Below are 15,621 nucleotides of genomic sequence, written 5' to 3'. Positions count from 1 at the left end.
TTATCTATGTGGCACTCGATTTTTTTAATTCAAAAATAAATTAGAAATCTTATTTTTTATTAGCCGAAACCATTAGTAATCCTAGGTGGCGCTCATTAGTAATCCTAGCTGGCTCTCTAATATTTCAGCAAATATGCCTCCTTTATATATGTATATTAGATTAGATTAATCAACAATTTTATTTTGTTTGTAAAAACCCAAAACGCCCAACTTCAAGCCAAAGACCAAAAAGACCCTTTTGCTTCTCCTCCTCTAACCTCGACCACCTTCTTCTGGCGATCTTCCCTCATTTTGCACTTCCTTTGCAAAGCCCAATTTCCCACCTTTCTACCTATCTCCCTCCCTCCTTAACCACCCCATCTTTCCGTACTCTCCGCCCTCACTCCGCCTGTCTCCGCCTGTAATTTTTCCGCTCGAAGGAAGCTCCACCTCCTTCTCTCTCATCACCTTTCTCTCTCTTCACCTCAATGACTGTAATGACTCCGGCTCCCATCGACGTACGCTTTCTGGAAACTTCTCCTTCTCCTCATTTCCGTCGTTTTCAATCTTTTGTTTGCGAAATTGTTGCTCAATTGATGTTTTCTAATGCGTTTAATTCAAAAGACCAAATGTTGTTGGATGGTTCTTTCCTTCTAAATTCTTGATTTCCGTATCTGTGTTCTAGGGCTTTTCTGCGATGCTTGTTTTTGAGTTTTGTTACTTTAATGGGACTGTTCTTGATTAGCTATTTTTCGTCTTTGGACTCGTTCTTAGGGTTTTTTATTAGGGGTTTGATGTAACGTGGATCGGATTTTTTTCTCATGATTTTCGTTGTTGCAGCAAGAAGATGATGAGATGCTTGTCCCACATTCTGATATAGCAGCTGACAATCACCAGCCTATGGAAGGTTAGATTCTTTTGTGATTGTTGTTTATTTTATTTTTCCCTTGCTGATTGATCTCGTTTGGGGTTGATTTGATCTGGTTGAGTTTCTAAGTATGTTAATCACATTACTAAGGATTCTAATTGTATTCGTTTGTTTCACATTTTTAGTTGTTGCGCAAGCTGAGCCTGCTAATAATCCTGAGAATCAACCTGCGGAGGACCCTCCATCATCCAGGTTTACATGGAGAATTGAGAATTTCACCCGGTTAAATGCCAAGAAGCATTATTCGGATGCGTTTGTCGTTGGTGGTTTCAAATGGTACTACTAATTAGCTGTGTCTTTATATGTATGTTATGGGCATATATATTGTGAGGAGTTAATGAGTTACTTACTATACAACATTAATGCAGGCGAATACTAATTTTTCCCAAAGGGAACAATGTGGACTACCTTTCTATGTATCTCGATGTAGCTGATTCTCCCAGTTTGCCTTACGGGTGGAGTAGGTATGCACAGTTCAGCTTAGCTGTGGTCAATCAAATTCATAACAAGTATTCCGTGAGAAAAGGTATTGTTTTTTATAATTGATAAAAGTTCTACCTTCTTTCTTTCCTTCTATGCATTTGGCTGTAATAAATTGAGGTGTCGCTTTGGATATGGCATTTCAGTTTGTAAATTGGAGATTCTGTTTATATTAAACTTTAAGTTAGGATTTATTGCGCTGCAAACTTGAATACTTCAAAGGCATTGTTAGAGATGGATAATGATAGCAACTCAATCGAAGGTTAAAGTTATGGTGCGAGTATGTAGTGTTAACACGAATGGTAACACCACTTCTGTGATTCGGGCGCTATGTCAGATATGTTGTGTGCAGTGTTGTTTCAAGATGAATACCGTATATGCATGAACTCTTCCCCCTTGCAACTAAATGGTTGTCATGGTCCTTATGGACTACATCGACTAGCCAAAACATTTGAAGTGTGTCATGTGGGCGGTTATGAGTGCTGAAAGTAAAGTATTGTCAATGTGTTTTCTTACATTTTTATTTTGCTTTTAAATCACCCTTATGTGTGAATTTGCAGATACGCAGCATCAGTTTAATTCTCGCGAAAGTGATTGGGGATTTACGTCTTTTATGCAATTAAGTGAGTTATATGACCCCAGCAGAGGATATCTTGTAAATGATACTGTTCTTGTGGAGGCTGAGGTTGCTGTTCGTAAGATTGTTGACTATTGGTCCTACGATTCGAAAAAAGAAACAGGATATGTTGGACTTAAGAATCAGGGAGCTACATGCTACATGAATTCTCTGCTTCAGACACTTTTTCACATTCCTTACTTTAGAAAGGTCAGTTACGGCCCCAGCTTGTGTGTTTATACTTGCAATTTTGTTGTCCGGTAAAACTAACTCTCTGTTTGCATTTGGTATATAGGCTGTGTATCATATGCCTACAACTGAAAATGATATTCCATCTGCGAGTATTCCTCTGGCTCTTCAGAGTTTATTTTATAAGCTCCAATACAGTGACAGCAGTGTTGCAACGAAAGAATTGACCAAATCTTTTGGATGGGATACTTATGATTCTTTCATGCAGCATGATGTCCAGGAGTTGAATCGGGTTCTTTGTGAAAAGCTTGAAGACAAAATGAAGGTAGGGTTTTGAATGGAACGATCATTCTTGCTGCTCTTCTGTAGTGTTTATGATTTATTAATTTTTCATTCCAGGGTACTGTTGTTGAGGGAACTATTCAGCAATTGTTTGAAGGGCATCACATGAACTATATTGAATGTGTAAATGTTGATTACAAATCTACAAGAAAGGAGTCCTTTTATGGTAAGCTCTTTTGATTAAACTAGCTTTGAACGGGCAGTTATATAGCGGTTGTTAAGGTGTCTTTTAAAGTGCTAATTTTATTGGTGGTTTGTGATTTTAGTGGGAATATATGATTTATATAGAGGTGCAATTTGAAAGTTGAAAAAATAAATAAATTAGATGGTGAATTAATATTGAGTGTTAAAGAGGGAGATAGAGTGGAAGAGGTTGAATGAATATATGAATTAAATGGTGAATTGATGTTGAATGAGGAAGACGAAGTGGAAGAGATGTTGAAGCTGTAAAATAATTCGTACAACAAGCTAACCAAAGGGAAAATTGGAAAAAAAATAAAATAAAAATTATGAATGAACGATGAGTGTGACACATGTCATCTAATGATCTATGGTTTTTCTTTTTATAGACTACGTATAGATTATTCTGTGTAGGCAAGGTAGTCTGAGTTGGGGTCTTTATGTGATCTAAATTTCTTGTGTATACTTTTGTAGATCTTCAGCTTGATGTCAAAGGTTGTCGTGATGTTTATGCTTCTTTTGATAAGTATGTAGAAGTTGAACGACTGGAAGGTGATAACAAGTATCATGCTGAACAGAATGGTTTACAGGTTAGTATTATGCCATTTCAGAACCCTTCATACATCCATCTTGTAGAGTGTACCACATGAAATAAAGCCATAGTTATCTATTTTTTCACTTGGTCGACCATTTTTTTTCCTTCTGTATTTGCAATTTTGCATCTTTTATAGGCTAAGACCCCCCCCCCCTTCCAATATAATCTAATTGTTTTGAAACTTAATTTGGTTTTCTGAAGATTCTGTTTGTCATTTTTTTCTAATTGTTTGACTCTGTCAATTCCAGGATGCTAGGAAGGGTGTCTTATTCATTGATTTTCCCCCAGTTCTTCAACTGCAGCTCAAAAGATTTGAATATGATTTTATGCGTGATACCATGGTGAAGGTTGGTCATCTCCGTCCTCATGTTGTATCACTTTGATTTTGATGCATTTTTTACACATGCTTTATCATACCGTGAAGTGTTTTTATCATCATAACATGTCAGTGATTTAGGATCACGTGCAACAATAGAGAGGAAAAGGGAGAATGTAGTGCTTTAGTTGCACACTTGGTTGATATTCAAACTTGTTGAATATGTTGTGTCTTTGACCTTCTGCTAATATCTCATGCAGTCCCTATGTGCTTATAACAGGACAATTCACTGTCTTTTTATTTTTGTGTGCATGGCTGGTTTACTCTTAATGCTACCATTATCATTCTCTCACTCTCTACGTTTGTTGGGTTAATAGGTTGTGGTATGTATTATAGTACTGTTTTGCGCTCTATCTTTTCTTAACATAGCAGAGTTTTTATTTGCCTTTCCCACTCTATCCTGTAATGCATATGTTGCTGTACACCTGTACAATACATCCAAGTCATCCCTAATTTTACATTGTTGCTTTACCATATTTTACCGACTAATTTAAGAAGTTCAGTAGCGAGGTGTTAGGATATAGTGGTAGAAATATTAGCAGTTGAATTTGTGCATTTTTACCACCTTACACATTAGTTGGTTCGTTGAATTTTATGCGTTCTTATTTAACTAATATCTAAAGTTCTGAACTACAATTGTTGAAGAGGATTTTGTAATTTAAATATGCAAACTTACGGGCTTTCTTCTTTGTCTCTCATAGATAAATGACCGCTATGAATTCCCTCTTGAGCTTGATCTGGATCGTGAGGATGGGAAATATTTATCTCCTGATGCTGATAGAAGTGTCCGTAACCTTTACACACTCCACAGGTTTGCGTATGCCTATGCATTTAATACCGTCTTTCTGTGAGCTTCTTGGTTAAAATTGTGGAGCTGTATTGTACGTTAGAGTTTATTGCAGCATTGTGAATGGATAGCTTTTCGTATGTTAGGATTGGATCAGGTAGTATAGATCTGTCATATGGGTCGGATCAGATTGAAATAAATTACTTTCGGGTTAGTACAATAAGAATAATTACATCCTCACTAAAATATACAAAAAGCGCGTACAATTTACCAAAGTATCGTACACAAGCTTATATGTAGTCAAATTCCACCATAAAATGGTGTATAAGTCAATCCAAAATCATATTACACCTAACAATCGTAACAATAAAATACTCCCTCTGTATTTATTTAAGGGATACACTTGCCTTTTCCGGCCGTATTTATTTAAGAGATACACTTGCCATTTTTAGTAACTTATCAACCCCACCATCTAATTAAATAATCTATCTACCCTCCACCCCCACTACCTAAAATGATATGGTCCCCACTTGTTTTTCTTATTAAAATATCTACTCAACCACACTTGTTTTATTACTTTACTTCATTCAATCCTTTTTCTTAATACACGTGCCCGACCAAGTGTATCTCTTAAATAAATACGGAGGGAGTATTCATTGTTCTAAAATATAATCATAATTTCATTTATTACTATGAATATAAGATTTTTAATCGGTCGGGCTTGGTCGGGTTTTGACCCATTATGTTTTGTGTTTGGACAAAACCAGGTTTTGGGTCATAGAATTTTGTTCAAGACCCAGCATTTCGGGTTGGTTATTTAGCGTGTTTCAGGTCGGGTCGATTTTTGACGGGTCTAGGTAGTATGCCCCCATTTCTACTGCATTGACAAATGGAATCAAGAAAGCGATAGATTATTGATACCTCCATTTTTATATGCTGCTTCATGCATTGGATAAATATATCCATATATATTCTGTGTGCGTTTGTGAGAGAAGTTATTGGGCCTCTCTATAGTTGTATCTGGGTTTTACAATCTGGCCTTTAACTTCTCGAGCTTTCATGTTATGGATCTTTGGATTTTGGCATATAAATATTTGTATTGCTAGTTATAACTATGTTGAAACCTTGTGCTCATTTGGTTATGGGTTATACTGTTCTTTTGCTAGAAGTGAAGATGATCTTCTAATATGTGCAAATATAATTTTTGCAGTGTTTTGGTCCACAGTGGTGGGGTGCATGGTGGACATTATTATGCCTTCATAAGGCCTACTCTTTCCGATCAGTGGTATGCATTTGACCTTTTTCTGCTGTTATACAATTGGTTTACATTAGTATGTAAAGAACTGCACATGAGAGGATATGCTGTATAGTGTATACTCTGGTTGTATTTATATTTCTGGTAGTTATTTTATCCCAATTTCTGGGGTTTCTCCATTTGCTATCTATCAAAGTTTTCATGCATATGTTTAGAGTAAGATTTCGACTATTTCGGATTGATATGGACAGTCCAATATTGCGAGCTGTATTGGTTAATCATTCTTGGAGTCATGTTAGATCGTTTCTGGAGAGGGGGATTTCTTTTATTCAAGTACTTTGTAGTTCAGAACTACAGTGATGCATGAATCTTGAGATTTTATCATTCATATTACAAAAATAATATGAAAACAAGTAATTTAACTAATTTCAAATCTTTTTTGTTGCTCTGTCAGGCTGTCACTATAAGCCTAAAATTGTCCGAATAAGGAGAAAATAGAGGAAGGAAATAGGAAGTTGTGACTTGAATAGCCGGAGTGGTAGTTTTCTGGGGATGCTGGATATTAGCATGACATATGTCATTAAGGAGAGACCAAGTTTAGGGGGTGTTTGGTTAGGGAATCAAGAAAGCAATAGGTTATTGATACTCCCATTTCCCTTAATGGCTGTTTGGTTGACATGTTTTGAATTCTCTTTCCCCACTTTCCGTACTGGAGTTCCCCATAAATCCTCTGCATCAAGCCCCACCTCCCCTCCGATTACTTGGTTACCCATTGCCCATTTCCCTCTTCCCTTCTCCTCAACTCCGGTCCCCTACCATCATCACTGCCTAACAGCCCACCACACCTGGAAGAAAAGAGGACTAATAAATTATGCACAATAGGTTATATAAACTGTTTTCTTCCCAAACAATTCAGTTTATGCAGATAATCACTCTTATTGGGATTGATAGTCATTAAATCCATCTTTTACTCTAATTCTGATTCTTTAAGATTTTGCAATTATAAAACCTAGAAGTTACCCCCTCCCCCTCGGCCTGCAGTCCTCATGCTGTAGCCAATTATGTACTCATTAATCAACCTCTATTTTCTCATGATATATGTCTCTATTTTTGATTTTGCATAACCGACAGTAAAACTGTAAATGATAGCCTAAGGGCAGTAGTTTTAATGTCATTTTGCTTGTGTATGTATCTTCAAATAGACACTGATGTTGAATGCAACGGTTGCTGCTCTCTTTTGTCTCCATGAATTTTGATACTACCCTTCATGATGCTTACCAGGTACAAGTTTGATGATGAACGAGTTACGAAGGAAGATTTGAAGAGAGCTTTGGAGGAGCAGTATGGTGGAGAAGAGGAGGTATATTTAATTGGGCTTGTGCGATAATTGATCTTTATTGTGTGAATCGACTCACCTGACAATGTTTTATACCCGTACAGTTGCCGCAGACAAATCCTGGTTTCAACAACACTCCATTCAAGTTCACAAAATATTCAAATGCGTATATGCTTGTTTATATACGTGAAAGTGACAAAGATAAGATTATGTGTAATGTGGATGAGAAGGACATTGCAGAACATCTTAGAGTGAGATTTTTTGTGGTGCTAATTTTATGTTGTATTTTAAGATGCGAGTTTAAAGAGTTAATATGTTTTCGTTGTATTCAGGAACGCTTGAAGAGAGAACAAGAAGAGAAGGAGCATAAGAAGAAGGAGAAGGCAGAGGCACACCTTTATACCATTATAAAGGTCACTGTTTAAAGTTTTTAAGTTTTTTTCTGGAAGTAATCCTAAGCATGTGTGCTCTTTCCCTGATAGCGTATATTCTGATGGTACCTTTTTATTTCTAGGTTGCACGAGATGGTGACTTGACTGAGCAAATAGGAAAGGATATCTATTTTGATCTTGTAGACCATGACAAAGTTAAATCTTTTCGTATTCAGAAGCAGATGCCATTTAATATTTTCAAGGTATTCCTTCTATATATACTTCATTTTATCTGAGCTTAACCACTTGTTTGGGTCATTCTTCTCTGCTAGGTCTTGTCTACTATCCTTGAAAGAGTGTAGCCACTGGTCATGAGACTGATTATTTTCAGCAATAGGATAGAAGGATTAACTTAAATTATAGTTTTTGGAGTGCGATAATCTTTTGCGAACAAGAGTTCTCTATCGTAAATAATTCATGAAATTGATCTTTCTTCAGTTGTTTAAAATAGAGATTTATTACTCCTATACCCTTTTTGACAAGTTACCTGTCAAAAGTATATACCCAACACTTTTGACAGTGTTGCTACTGAAATTATTTTAGGAGTCTTCTATTTGCATCTTTTGTAAGACTAGTCTTTACTTAGTCCTTGATTCCTTATGCCACCTTTTAGGTCATAGGGTTATCCATGTCATCTATTAGGTTGCTGCTTTAGTAAGCACAGTACATTTGTTGCTCAACACTGAATTGCCCCACCAATCCGATTAGTTTTATTTATTTATTGTCTGATTTGGCAAGTAAATGTTCTGTAATTTTACTGATTCATATGCTTTATGACTTTTCGTTTGTGCAGGAGGAGGTTGCTAAAGAATTCGGAATCCCAGTACAATTTCAGCGGTTTTGGCTGTGGGCAAAGCGCCAAAATCATACATATAGGCCAAATCGACCGTTGACACCTGTGGAAGAAACCCAATCTGTATGTTTTCAGTTCCAACCTTCATGCTATGCGTTTGGCAAGTAATTTGACAGCATCTTTAAAAAATTTGAAGATCCCTGTTTGCTCGTGAGTTTTGTCAATCGATGGTTCGATGAAGGGATACTATTTTCCCTAACTGTTTTTCGTAGGATTGTTGGTGAAATTCTGTCTAGTTGTTTATTCTGTGTTATCAAGTATGTGGTTGAATTGAAGATATCGTTGAAAGCATGTTTTTGTCATTTTCAATTGGTGAATCTCATGGTTAATTACTTCTTCTATTTTTGTTGTAGGTTGGACAGCTAAGGGAAGTATCTAATAAAGTTCATAACGCAGAACTTAAACTATTCTTGGAAATAGAGCTTGGTATAGTAAGTTTGCTGCTTTACTCTTTCCGAGCCAATTAAAATCTTATTCGTATAGAAAAGGGAATTGTAAGTTTTTTTGGCCAAAGTAGCATAATTACGGCACTAAACAGAGGCATTTTTTTTCCTTATAATGATTAGAGCTTCTATGTTACTGTGCAGGATTTACGACCTATTCCACCTCCAGAAAAGACAAAGGATGAGATTCTGTTATTCTTCAAGCATTATGATCCCGAGAAAGAAGAGATGCGGTATACTAATCTCCAGTGATCATTTTCTGTTGAATTGTGTTTACTGCATGATTTAACCTGCTTTCGCTATGTAACCTTTTTTGCTATGCCTGTAATGTTTTTTTCCTCTCATCACTTCAGTTACGTTGGGAGGCTTTTTGTTAAGGCCACTGGTAAACCAGGAGAAATTTTAGGAAAGTTGAAGGAATTGGCTGGCTATGCTGCTGATGATGAAATTGAATTATATGAGGTTAGTTGTGCAAGTTGTTATTCATTTATCGACTCCTTGTTTTTGACAACTGTTTTTTGGGAAGCTTCTCCTGTTACGGACTAAGCATTCTATTTCAGATGGAGACTATGTATTCTACTGATGCTTAGGCACATTTTTTTTATACTAGTTTACATGCATTAGGCTTTGTTCTCTTTACCTTGAATAGTCTGATTTTTCTAGTTTCTGTTCTGGTCTGGTCTGGTCTGGTCTGGTCTGAATGTTTTCTGTGAGTGCGTTTTGCACTTTTGCTTTTTCTGGTCTGATTTTTAAGGTGAAGAGAACAGAGCCTTAGTTTGCACCTCTTCCCTCTGTGTCACTGTGTTTACTTAAAAGGATGACTTTAAATTGTGAAGTTTGTGTCTGGTGTTTCTATGTATATCTTTTTACTGACATGTGGATGCTCTCCAGGAAATCAAGTTTGAACCAACTGTTATGTGTGAACATATTGACCGAAAACTCACATTTCGTGGTAGCCAGGTATGTCTTTCAGAAACGTTTTCAACTTCTACTTTTGACTCTATGATATGCATTTCCCTTTTTTTTACATCTTTATCTTTGCTTACCAGCTTGAAGATGGGGACATAGTCTGTTTCCAAAAATCCCTTTCAGCTGAAAGTGCAGAAAAGTGCCGCTATCCTGATGTTCCATCGTTCTTGGACTATATGCACAATCGGCAAGTATGTTTTCTTCTTAAACATTAAGTTAAATAACTTTCCAGTTGTTAACTATTATGATCTCTCCACAAGTCTGAAATGTGTACAAGTGGTGATATACAGACATTTGTTTTGTCTGTTATCATATTTCCCAAACGCGGGCCTTCAGTTGTCTATATCCTGCCATCCTGCACTATATTCTTAGTTCATACTTACTCTATTGTTTAGCTGCACCATTTTTTACCGTTTCCAAGCTCCAATGCCCGCCTTTGATCATTTATAAATTTCATGCCTTTGATCATTAATAAAATTCAATTTTGTGATTTAGAAATTAGTTCCTTTCAAATTTTACAAAGTTTAATCATGAAATGAAAAATGGCGCAGCTATAAAAAACCTAGTTGAAATGTTATATGAAGTATTAGACGGTTGTATAACAATTATGATTTTTTTTATATGCGTATCCTTAAAATTTCTCATATGAGACTTGTACACTTAGTTTGTCTATCTAAAGCTGACTTAGGAATTGGTTCTTAGCAGGCTTCGACCTTCGTAGCTTTTTAGGATTCATCATCCAGATCCCATTTAGTGGTAATCTTCTAGCATTTATGCTACGCTGGTAGACGGAGTGCATCTCACCCTTCCCTTCGTCCCCACCCTTCCATGTGCTCGCTACTTCTCTTCATTTTTGTTTGTATTACTTTAAAAAATCAATGGATAAATTTGCTTGCATTTCATTGTCCTTAGTCCTTAATTCCTTATATTCCTTCCTGTAAATTTTGATTGGATCTTCCAGTACCCATCTTATGTCTTGACTTTTCTATACTTCACCAGTGGTAGGCAGGGTTCACGATGAATTGCTGTTGATGTTGCATAGGATAGTTGGACTATATGTATTTTTTTTGTTGCCTGTGGGTGCTGTTAAAATTTACATTTCTGCTGGCTGTGTCTCTACCTTACCTGTTTGTCCGTTTTCATAGGTTGTTCATTTCAGATCATTGGAGAGACCCAAGGAAGATGATTTTTGTCTAGAGTTGTGAGTTCCTTCCTTCACCACTTCCCCTCAAACGCATCTCCATTTATGTATGCTTGGTTAAGGGAGGCTGAATGTGTGAATTGTATTGTCTGCTCTTATAATTCTTACCTTTTTCACTTTCTTTGATGAATGGTAGGTCAAGACTTCATACGTATGATGATGTGGTGGAAAGAGTAGCTCGTCAGCTTGGTTTGGACGATCCATCCAAAATTAGGCTGACTTCTCACAACTGCTATTCTCAGCAACCGAAGCCCCAACCTATAAAGTATCGGGGTGTGGATCATTTGTCAGACATGCTGGTCCACTACAACCAGGTAATGGTTTATTTATTAAGCTTTTAAACCATGACAGTTACTGGTTATGTCATGAGTTTATATTCATTTCTTCAACATCCTATAACTTTTTTTTTTCAGACTTCTGACATACTGTACTACGAAGTTCTGGACATACCTTTGCCAGAACTACAAGGCTTAAAAACTTTGAAAGTCGCTTTCCATCATGCGACAAAAGATGAAGTGAGTTTGTTGGGTTTTTTTTTTTACTTTCTTTTCCCTCCTACTTTGATGTGTTTTCTAAAGATTATTTTGGTGCCTTTTTTTTAATCAGGTAACCATTCACACTATTAGACTGCCTAAACAGAGTACAGTGGGAGATGTTCTTAATGATTTGAAGACAAAGGTACAGACATGGTCTGATGCAATACTATATTAGTGTATGCACTTTGTGTTTTATTGTGCATTTATCACTGTTGTTTTAGTGATTGTGCATCTCCTTTCCACATTCTCTATTACAGACTCAAGTTCTTGTTGTTGTGACTGAGATTCTTGTTTTTTATAAATCATATTTCTTTTCATAGTGCAATTATAAATCTTGGGGTTACAAGCAATTATTATAGGAGCGCTATCATGAATTTCTGACCCTTCTGTAAGCTTTGTTGAATTGCGGTATCCTTTTAATTTTATTCATTTGCCTTTCCTGGAGTAGGTGGAATTGTCACATCCTGATGCTGAGCTGAGGCTACTTGAAGTATTTTATCACAAGATCTATAAGGTGCAGCTCGTATCTTGTTATCTGATTGACTCTTTGTTCATGACAAATAGTGCTGTCGTCAGCTGCTTCCAACTCCTTGCTTTGATCTTGTCTACTTCGTATAAGTTTCTTGTCATTAAAGTTTTGGGGAAAAAAATCATTTTAGATGCTCAAAATTTGAATCTGAATGCGTCTAACTAAGACCTTCCTCATTTTTAGTTTATTTATTTATTTATTGCAGATATTCCCACCTAATGAAAAGATTGAGAATATAAATGATCAGTACTGGACATTACGAGCAGAAGAGGTCAGTGTTTTTCTGTAATACTCTTCCATTCGAAATATTAGGTCACTTGACGTTTGTGGCTACCTTATCAACTTTGACCATTATTTATTGTAACGATATCATTGTATGGATTTTCATAATGGTAATTTCGTGAAATTTCCTTCTATGTTAAATCAAGTAATGATATTTTATTCCCTCAATAAATAAGTAGTGATATCTTCACGTTGCAACTCAATACATCTTGAAAAATTGAGGTCGAAATCTACCCCTGCTTTCCCCCCTGTTCCTGTCTTAGTGTTGGTTTAAACCAGACTCGTTTTCCCTTGCTTCAACCATGGGGTCTTCCATGATCCACACATGACCCACCATTACTGTAAGTGGGGATACCCAGAGTTCTGTCGAGATCAACCATCACTAGGATTCTCAATGTGCTAAATCTCTTAATTCTGATACTTTTTTGTTCATTACTCTGTTTTATAGATTCCTGAAGAAGAGAAGAACCTGGGTCCTCATGATCGACTTATTCATGTGTACCATTTCACGAAGGAGACAGCTCAAAACCAAATGGTAGCTACCTTATACTTGTAACCAATGCTGTCATTAAAAAAAAAACCTGAACCGTTTCTGTTAGTCCCATTGATGGATAGAATTTTTTGGTTCTGGCTGATTTTGGATCTTTGATACATCCTAATCGCTTTCTCCCTAACAGCAAATACAGAATTTCGGTGAGCCATTTTTCTTGGTGATCCATGAAGGAGAAACTTTGTCTGAGGTCAAGGTGAGAATACAAAAGAAATTGCAGGTTCCAGATGAAGAGTTTTCCAAGGTATGCTCATTTCTTATGTTTACTTGATGAAATTTATGGTAATATGTTTCAAGTTGAACGCGTAAATGTAAAGTTAGTTGGTTTTTACGGCTGCTGATGAAAACATCTTATTCTTTCTTCTATTTGGCCAGTGGAAGTTTGCATTTCTTTCATTAGGTCGTCCAGAATACCTCCAGGACACTGATGTTGTGTCCAGTCGTTTTCAGGTTCTTGTTTATTCACTCTTTTCTATGTTCAAGTATTACCTGCTTGCTATGCATTTTTGCCTAAGTTGATTTTTCTAATTGAATCTATCCTTCTGTCTGTCATTCAGAGAAGAGATGTTTATGGTGCTTGGGAACAATACCTTGGATTAGAACATGCTGACACAGCACCTAAAAGAACTTACACAGCAAATCAGGTAAAATTCTATTTATACTGGTTTGTCGCATTATAATCCGTGCCTAACAATTACTGAATGTGGATTGATTTGGCAACATTGTCAATGAAGGCTCTCTCCAGTTTGTTCAATAGAATGATCAATCTTGACAGGCCACAGACTATTGTTACTTTGAAACATTGGGGCTTGGGCTCTATTTTTAACAAGAAAAATGATCTGGAATCAAACAATGTTTACAAACCTGTGGAGGAGGAGGGGGGGGGGGGGGATTATTTTAGTGTGATATATGAACACAATTATGTAACTGCTGAAGTGTTTAGCATACATCGTTACTTTCCTCACTTTCAGATGTTGCAAGTCTCTGATAATTATTATTATTATAATTTTTGCTTCAATATTGCAGAATCGTCATACATTTGAGAAGCCTGTAAAAATCTACAATTAGGGTGATTTGAGGAACAAATTCTCTTTTGCATGGGGCTGATTCTGCCATCCTTGTGGGGGACTCCAATGCTGTAAGTTGCCGTCATAGTTCATTGGTGCAGAGCAAGCCAGCACATAGCATATCGGATGCCTTGGTCAAGTATAGTGCTCGGATGTAGCGGCAAAGGTTTAGAAATGGATTTTGTTAGCTGTATAATTCTTTCTTGTAGTGTGTATGTGGAGGATCGTTTTCTGATGCCGGTATTTGATTTTTCTTGTCGACCACAAGTTCGCAACCCTCTTCAAGCTTCACGTCTTCCATTTTCTCTTATGAAGTTGGTTTCAATGGCTGTAATGTGTGTTCTTCCTCGGTACCCAGCCTCAGTTGTAAGTTTAAGAATACAGTACATAAATGAGATTTTGGCATTAGGGATGTATACACAGTATAGTTGGGGTGCCTGCCATTTTTTTTTACGTTTGCCCACCTCTTCTGTTTGTTTTAGGCATGTCTAGTTTTGGGGGGTTGTGGACCGGTAATTTCTTGTTTGTTATTTATTCAGCTCCCCGTCTTTTGTTTTTAATTTTATCTGGTTTTTTCCCCTGTAAAAGAAGTTTGTCAGGTGCAGGCTTGACGCTTCATAATGAGTAAAGATTATACAGTCCTTTTCTTTTCTATGTAATGGTACTACTGTGTTGACCGGAGTCCTACTCCTATGCACACGTAATTTCTGGAGTGGTTCAACTCCAAATAATAGTAGCAGGCAACTTTTATACTGTTTGTCTTGAATTACACATTCGCATGTGTAATGTGTGGATGCCCAAAGTTCAGCCCTAGCTGTCTTGAGCATTGTACTGTAATTCGCTTGATTTCATCTCTAGTATGTACAGATATAAAGACTTTTTTTTTAATTTTTTGGAAAGGTAAGATGAAGTTTGGGTTGACCCGACTCAGTTTAGCGGGCTAGACACTTTTGAGAGTTGGGGGATGGTAAGGACCGGGGCTGGTTAGTATGTTTGATGACTGCCTTCGTAAAAGATTGGTATTCCTAAGAATTCACTAGTTGGGTTTGGTAATTGGTATCCCTCTCCCTCTCCCTCTCCTGCCGTTGTGCTAGGTGATGGCAGGTTGACGGCTTCGATCTACTGGTCTCACTGCACGAGATGAACATATTTCCAGGGTACTGGTGCTTCTTCAAGTGGAGGTATTGATACCATAAGCACTTGAGCAGTAGCAAAGGATACAATGTTAGGCATTAATGTAGCCCTATCCGGGACTTAGGTCATGTTCTTTTTTGTTTAATTTTAGTTAAACTCAATTTAATCTAACTTAATTTAATTTAATTCAATTTAGATTATTGTTATTATTATTTATTTATTATTATTATTAATATAATTTTTTTATATTAATTGTAGTTATTAATATTTATTTATTATAAGAGTTATTTATTATATTATAATAATAAGTTATTATTTTTTATTTTTAATTAATTATTTATGATTCTAATTATTATTTATATTATTACTACGTACTTATCATTTATTGATTATTTAAATTCAGTTCAATTTAACTAAAAAATAGAGCCTAATCCCTTAATGTTTCAACATACGAATTACAATTACTACCATCAACCAAAACACGGATGTTGTCACCAATTTAGGTTGGTGGAGTTGACAGGGAACTTACCTTGTGACTTGAAGGTCACAGGGTCGAGCCCTAT

The 15,621-nt window shown here is 36.4% G+C and overlaps 1 protein-coding gene across 1 annotated transcript; it reads left to right on the top strand.

The window, feature by feature from the left end:
- The first annotated feature begins 224 nt into the window (after nucleotides 1-224).
- On the top strand, nucleotides 225-14,578 carry LOC110803360 (ubiquitin C-terminal hydrolase 12). The gene is made up of 32 exons (XM_022008870.2): nucleotides 225-497; nucleotides 820-886; nucleotides 1,033-1,183; nucleotides 1,276-1,433; nucleotides 1,948-2,213; nucleotides 2,299-2,517; nucleotides 2,592-2,700; nucleotides 3,189-3,304; nucleotides 3,558-3,656; nucleotides 4,387-4,496; nucleotides 5,683-5,757; nucleotides 7,009-7,087; nucleotides 7,168-7,314; nucleotides 7,396-7,476; nucleotides 7,578-7,697; nucleotides 8,288-8,410; nucleotides 8,701-8,778; nucleotides 8,935-9,023; nucleotides 9,144-9,252; nucleotides 9,682-9,750; nucleotides 9,840-9,950; nucleotides 10,905-10,960; nucleotides 11,097-11,274; nucleotides 11,374-11,475; nucleotides 11,567-11,638; nucleotides 11,945-12,010; nucleotides 12,231-12,296; nucleotides 12,756-12,842; nucleotides 12,985-13,101; nucleotides 13,233-13,307; nucleotides 13,415-13,501; nucleotides 13,884-14,578. Exons 1-32 carry the CDS (start codon nucleotides 468-470, stop codon nucleotides 13,923-13,925), a joined length of 3,354 nt encoding a protein of 1,117 aa, XP_021864562.1. The 5' UTR covers nucleotides 225-467; the 3' UTR covers nucleotides 13,926-14,578.
- Nucleotides 14,579-15,621: the final 1,043 nt, after the last annotated feature.

Source organism: Spinacia oleracea, chromosome 5, assembly GCF_020520425.1.
Source record: "Spinacia oleracea cultivar Varoflay chromosome 5, BTI_SOV_V1, whole genome shotgun sequence".
In the NCBI taxonomy this organism is placed as follows: domain Eukaryota; kingdom Viridiplantae; phylum Streptophyta; class Magnoliopsida; order Caryophyllales; family Amaranthaceae; genus Spinacia; species Spinacia oleracea.
This window is presented reverse-complemented; position numbering and strand designations above follow the sequence as displayed.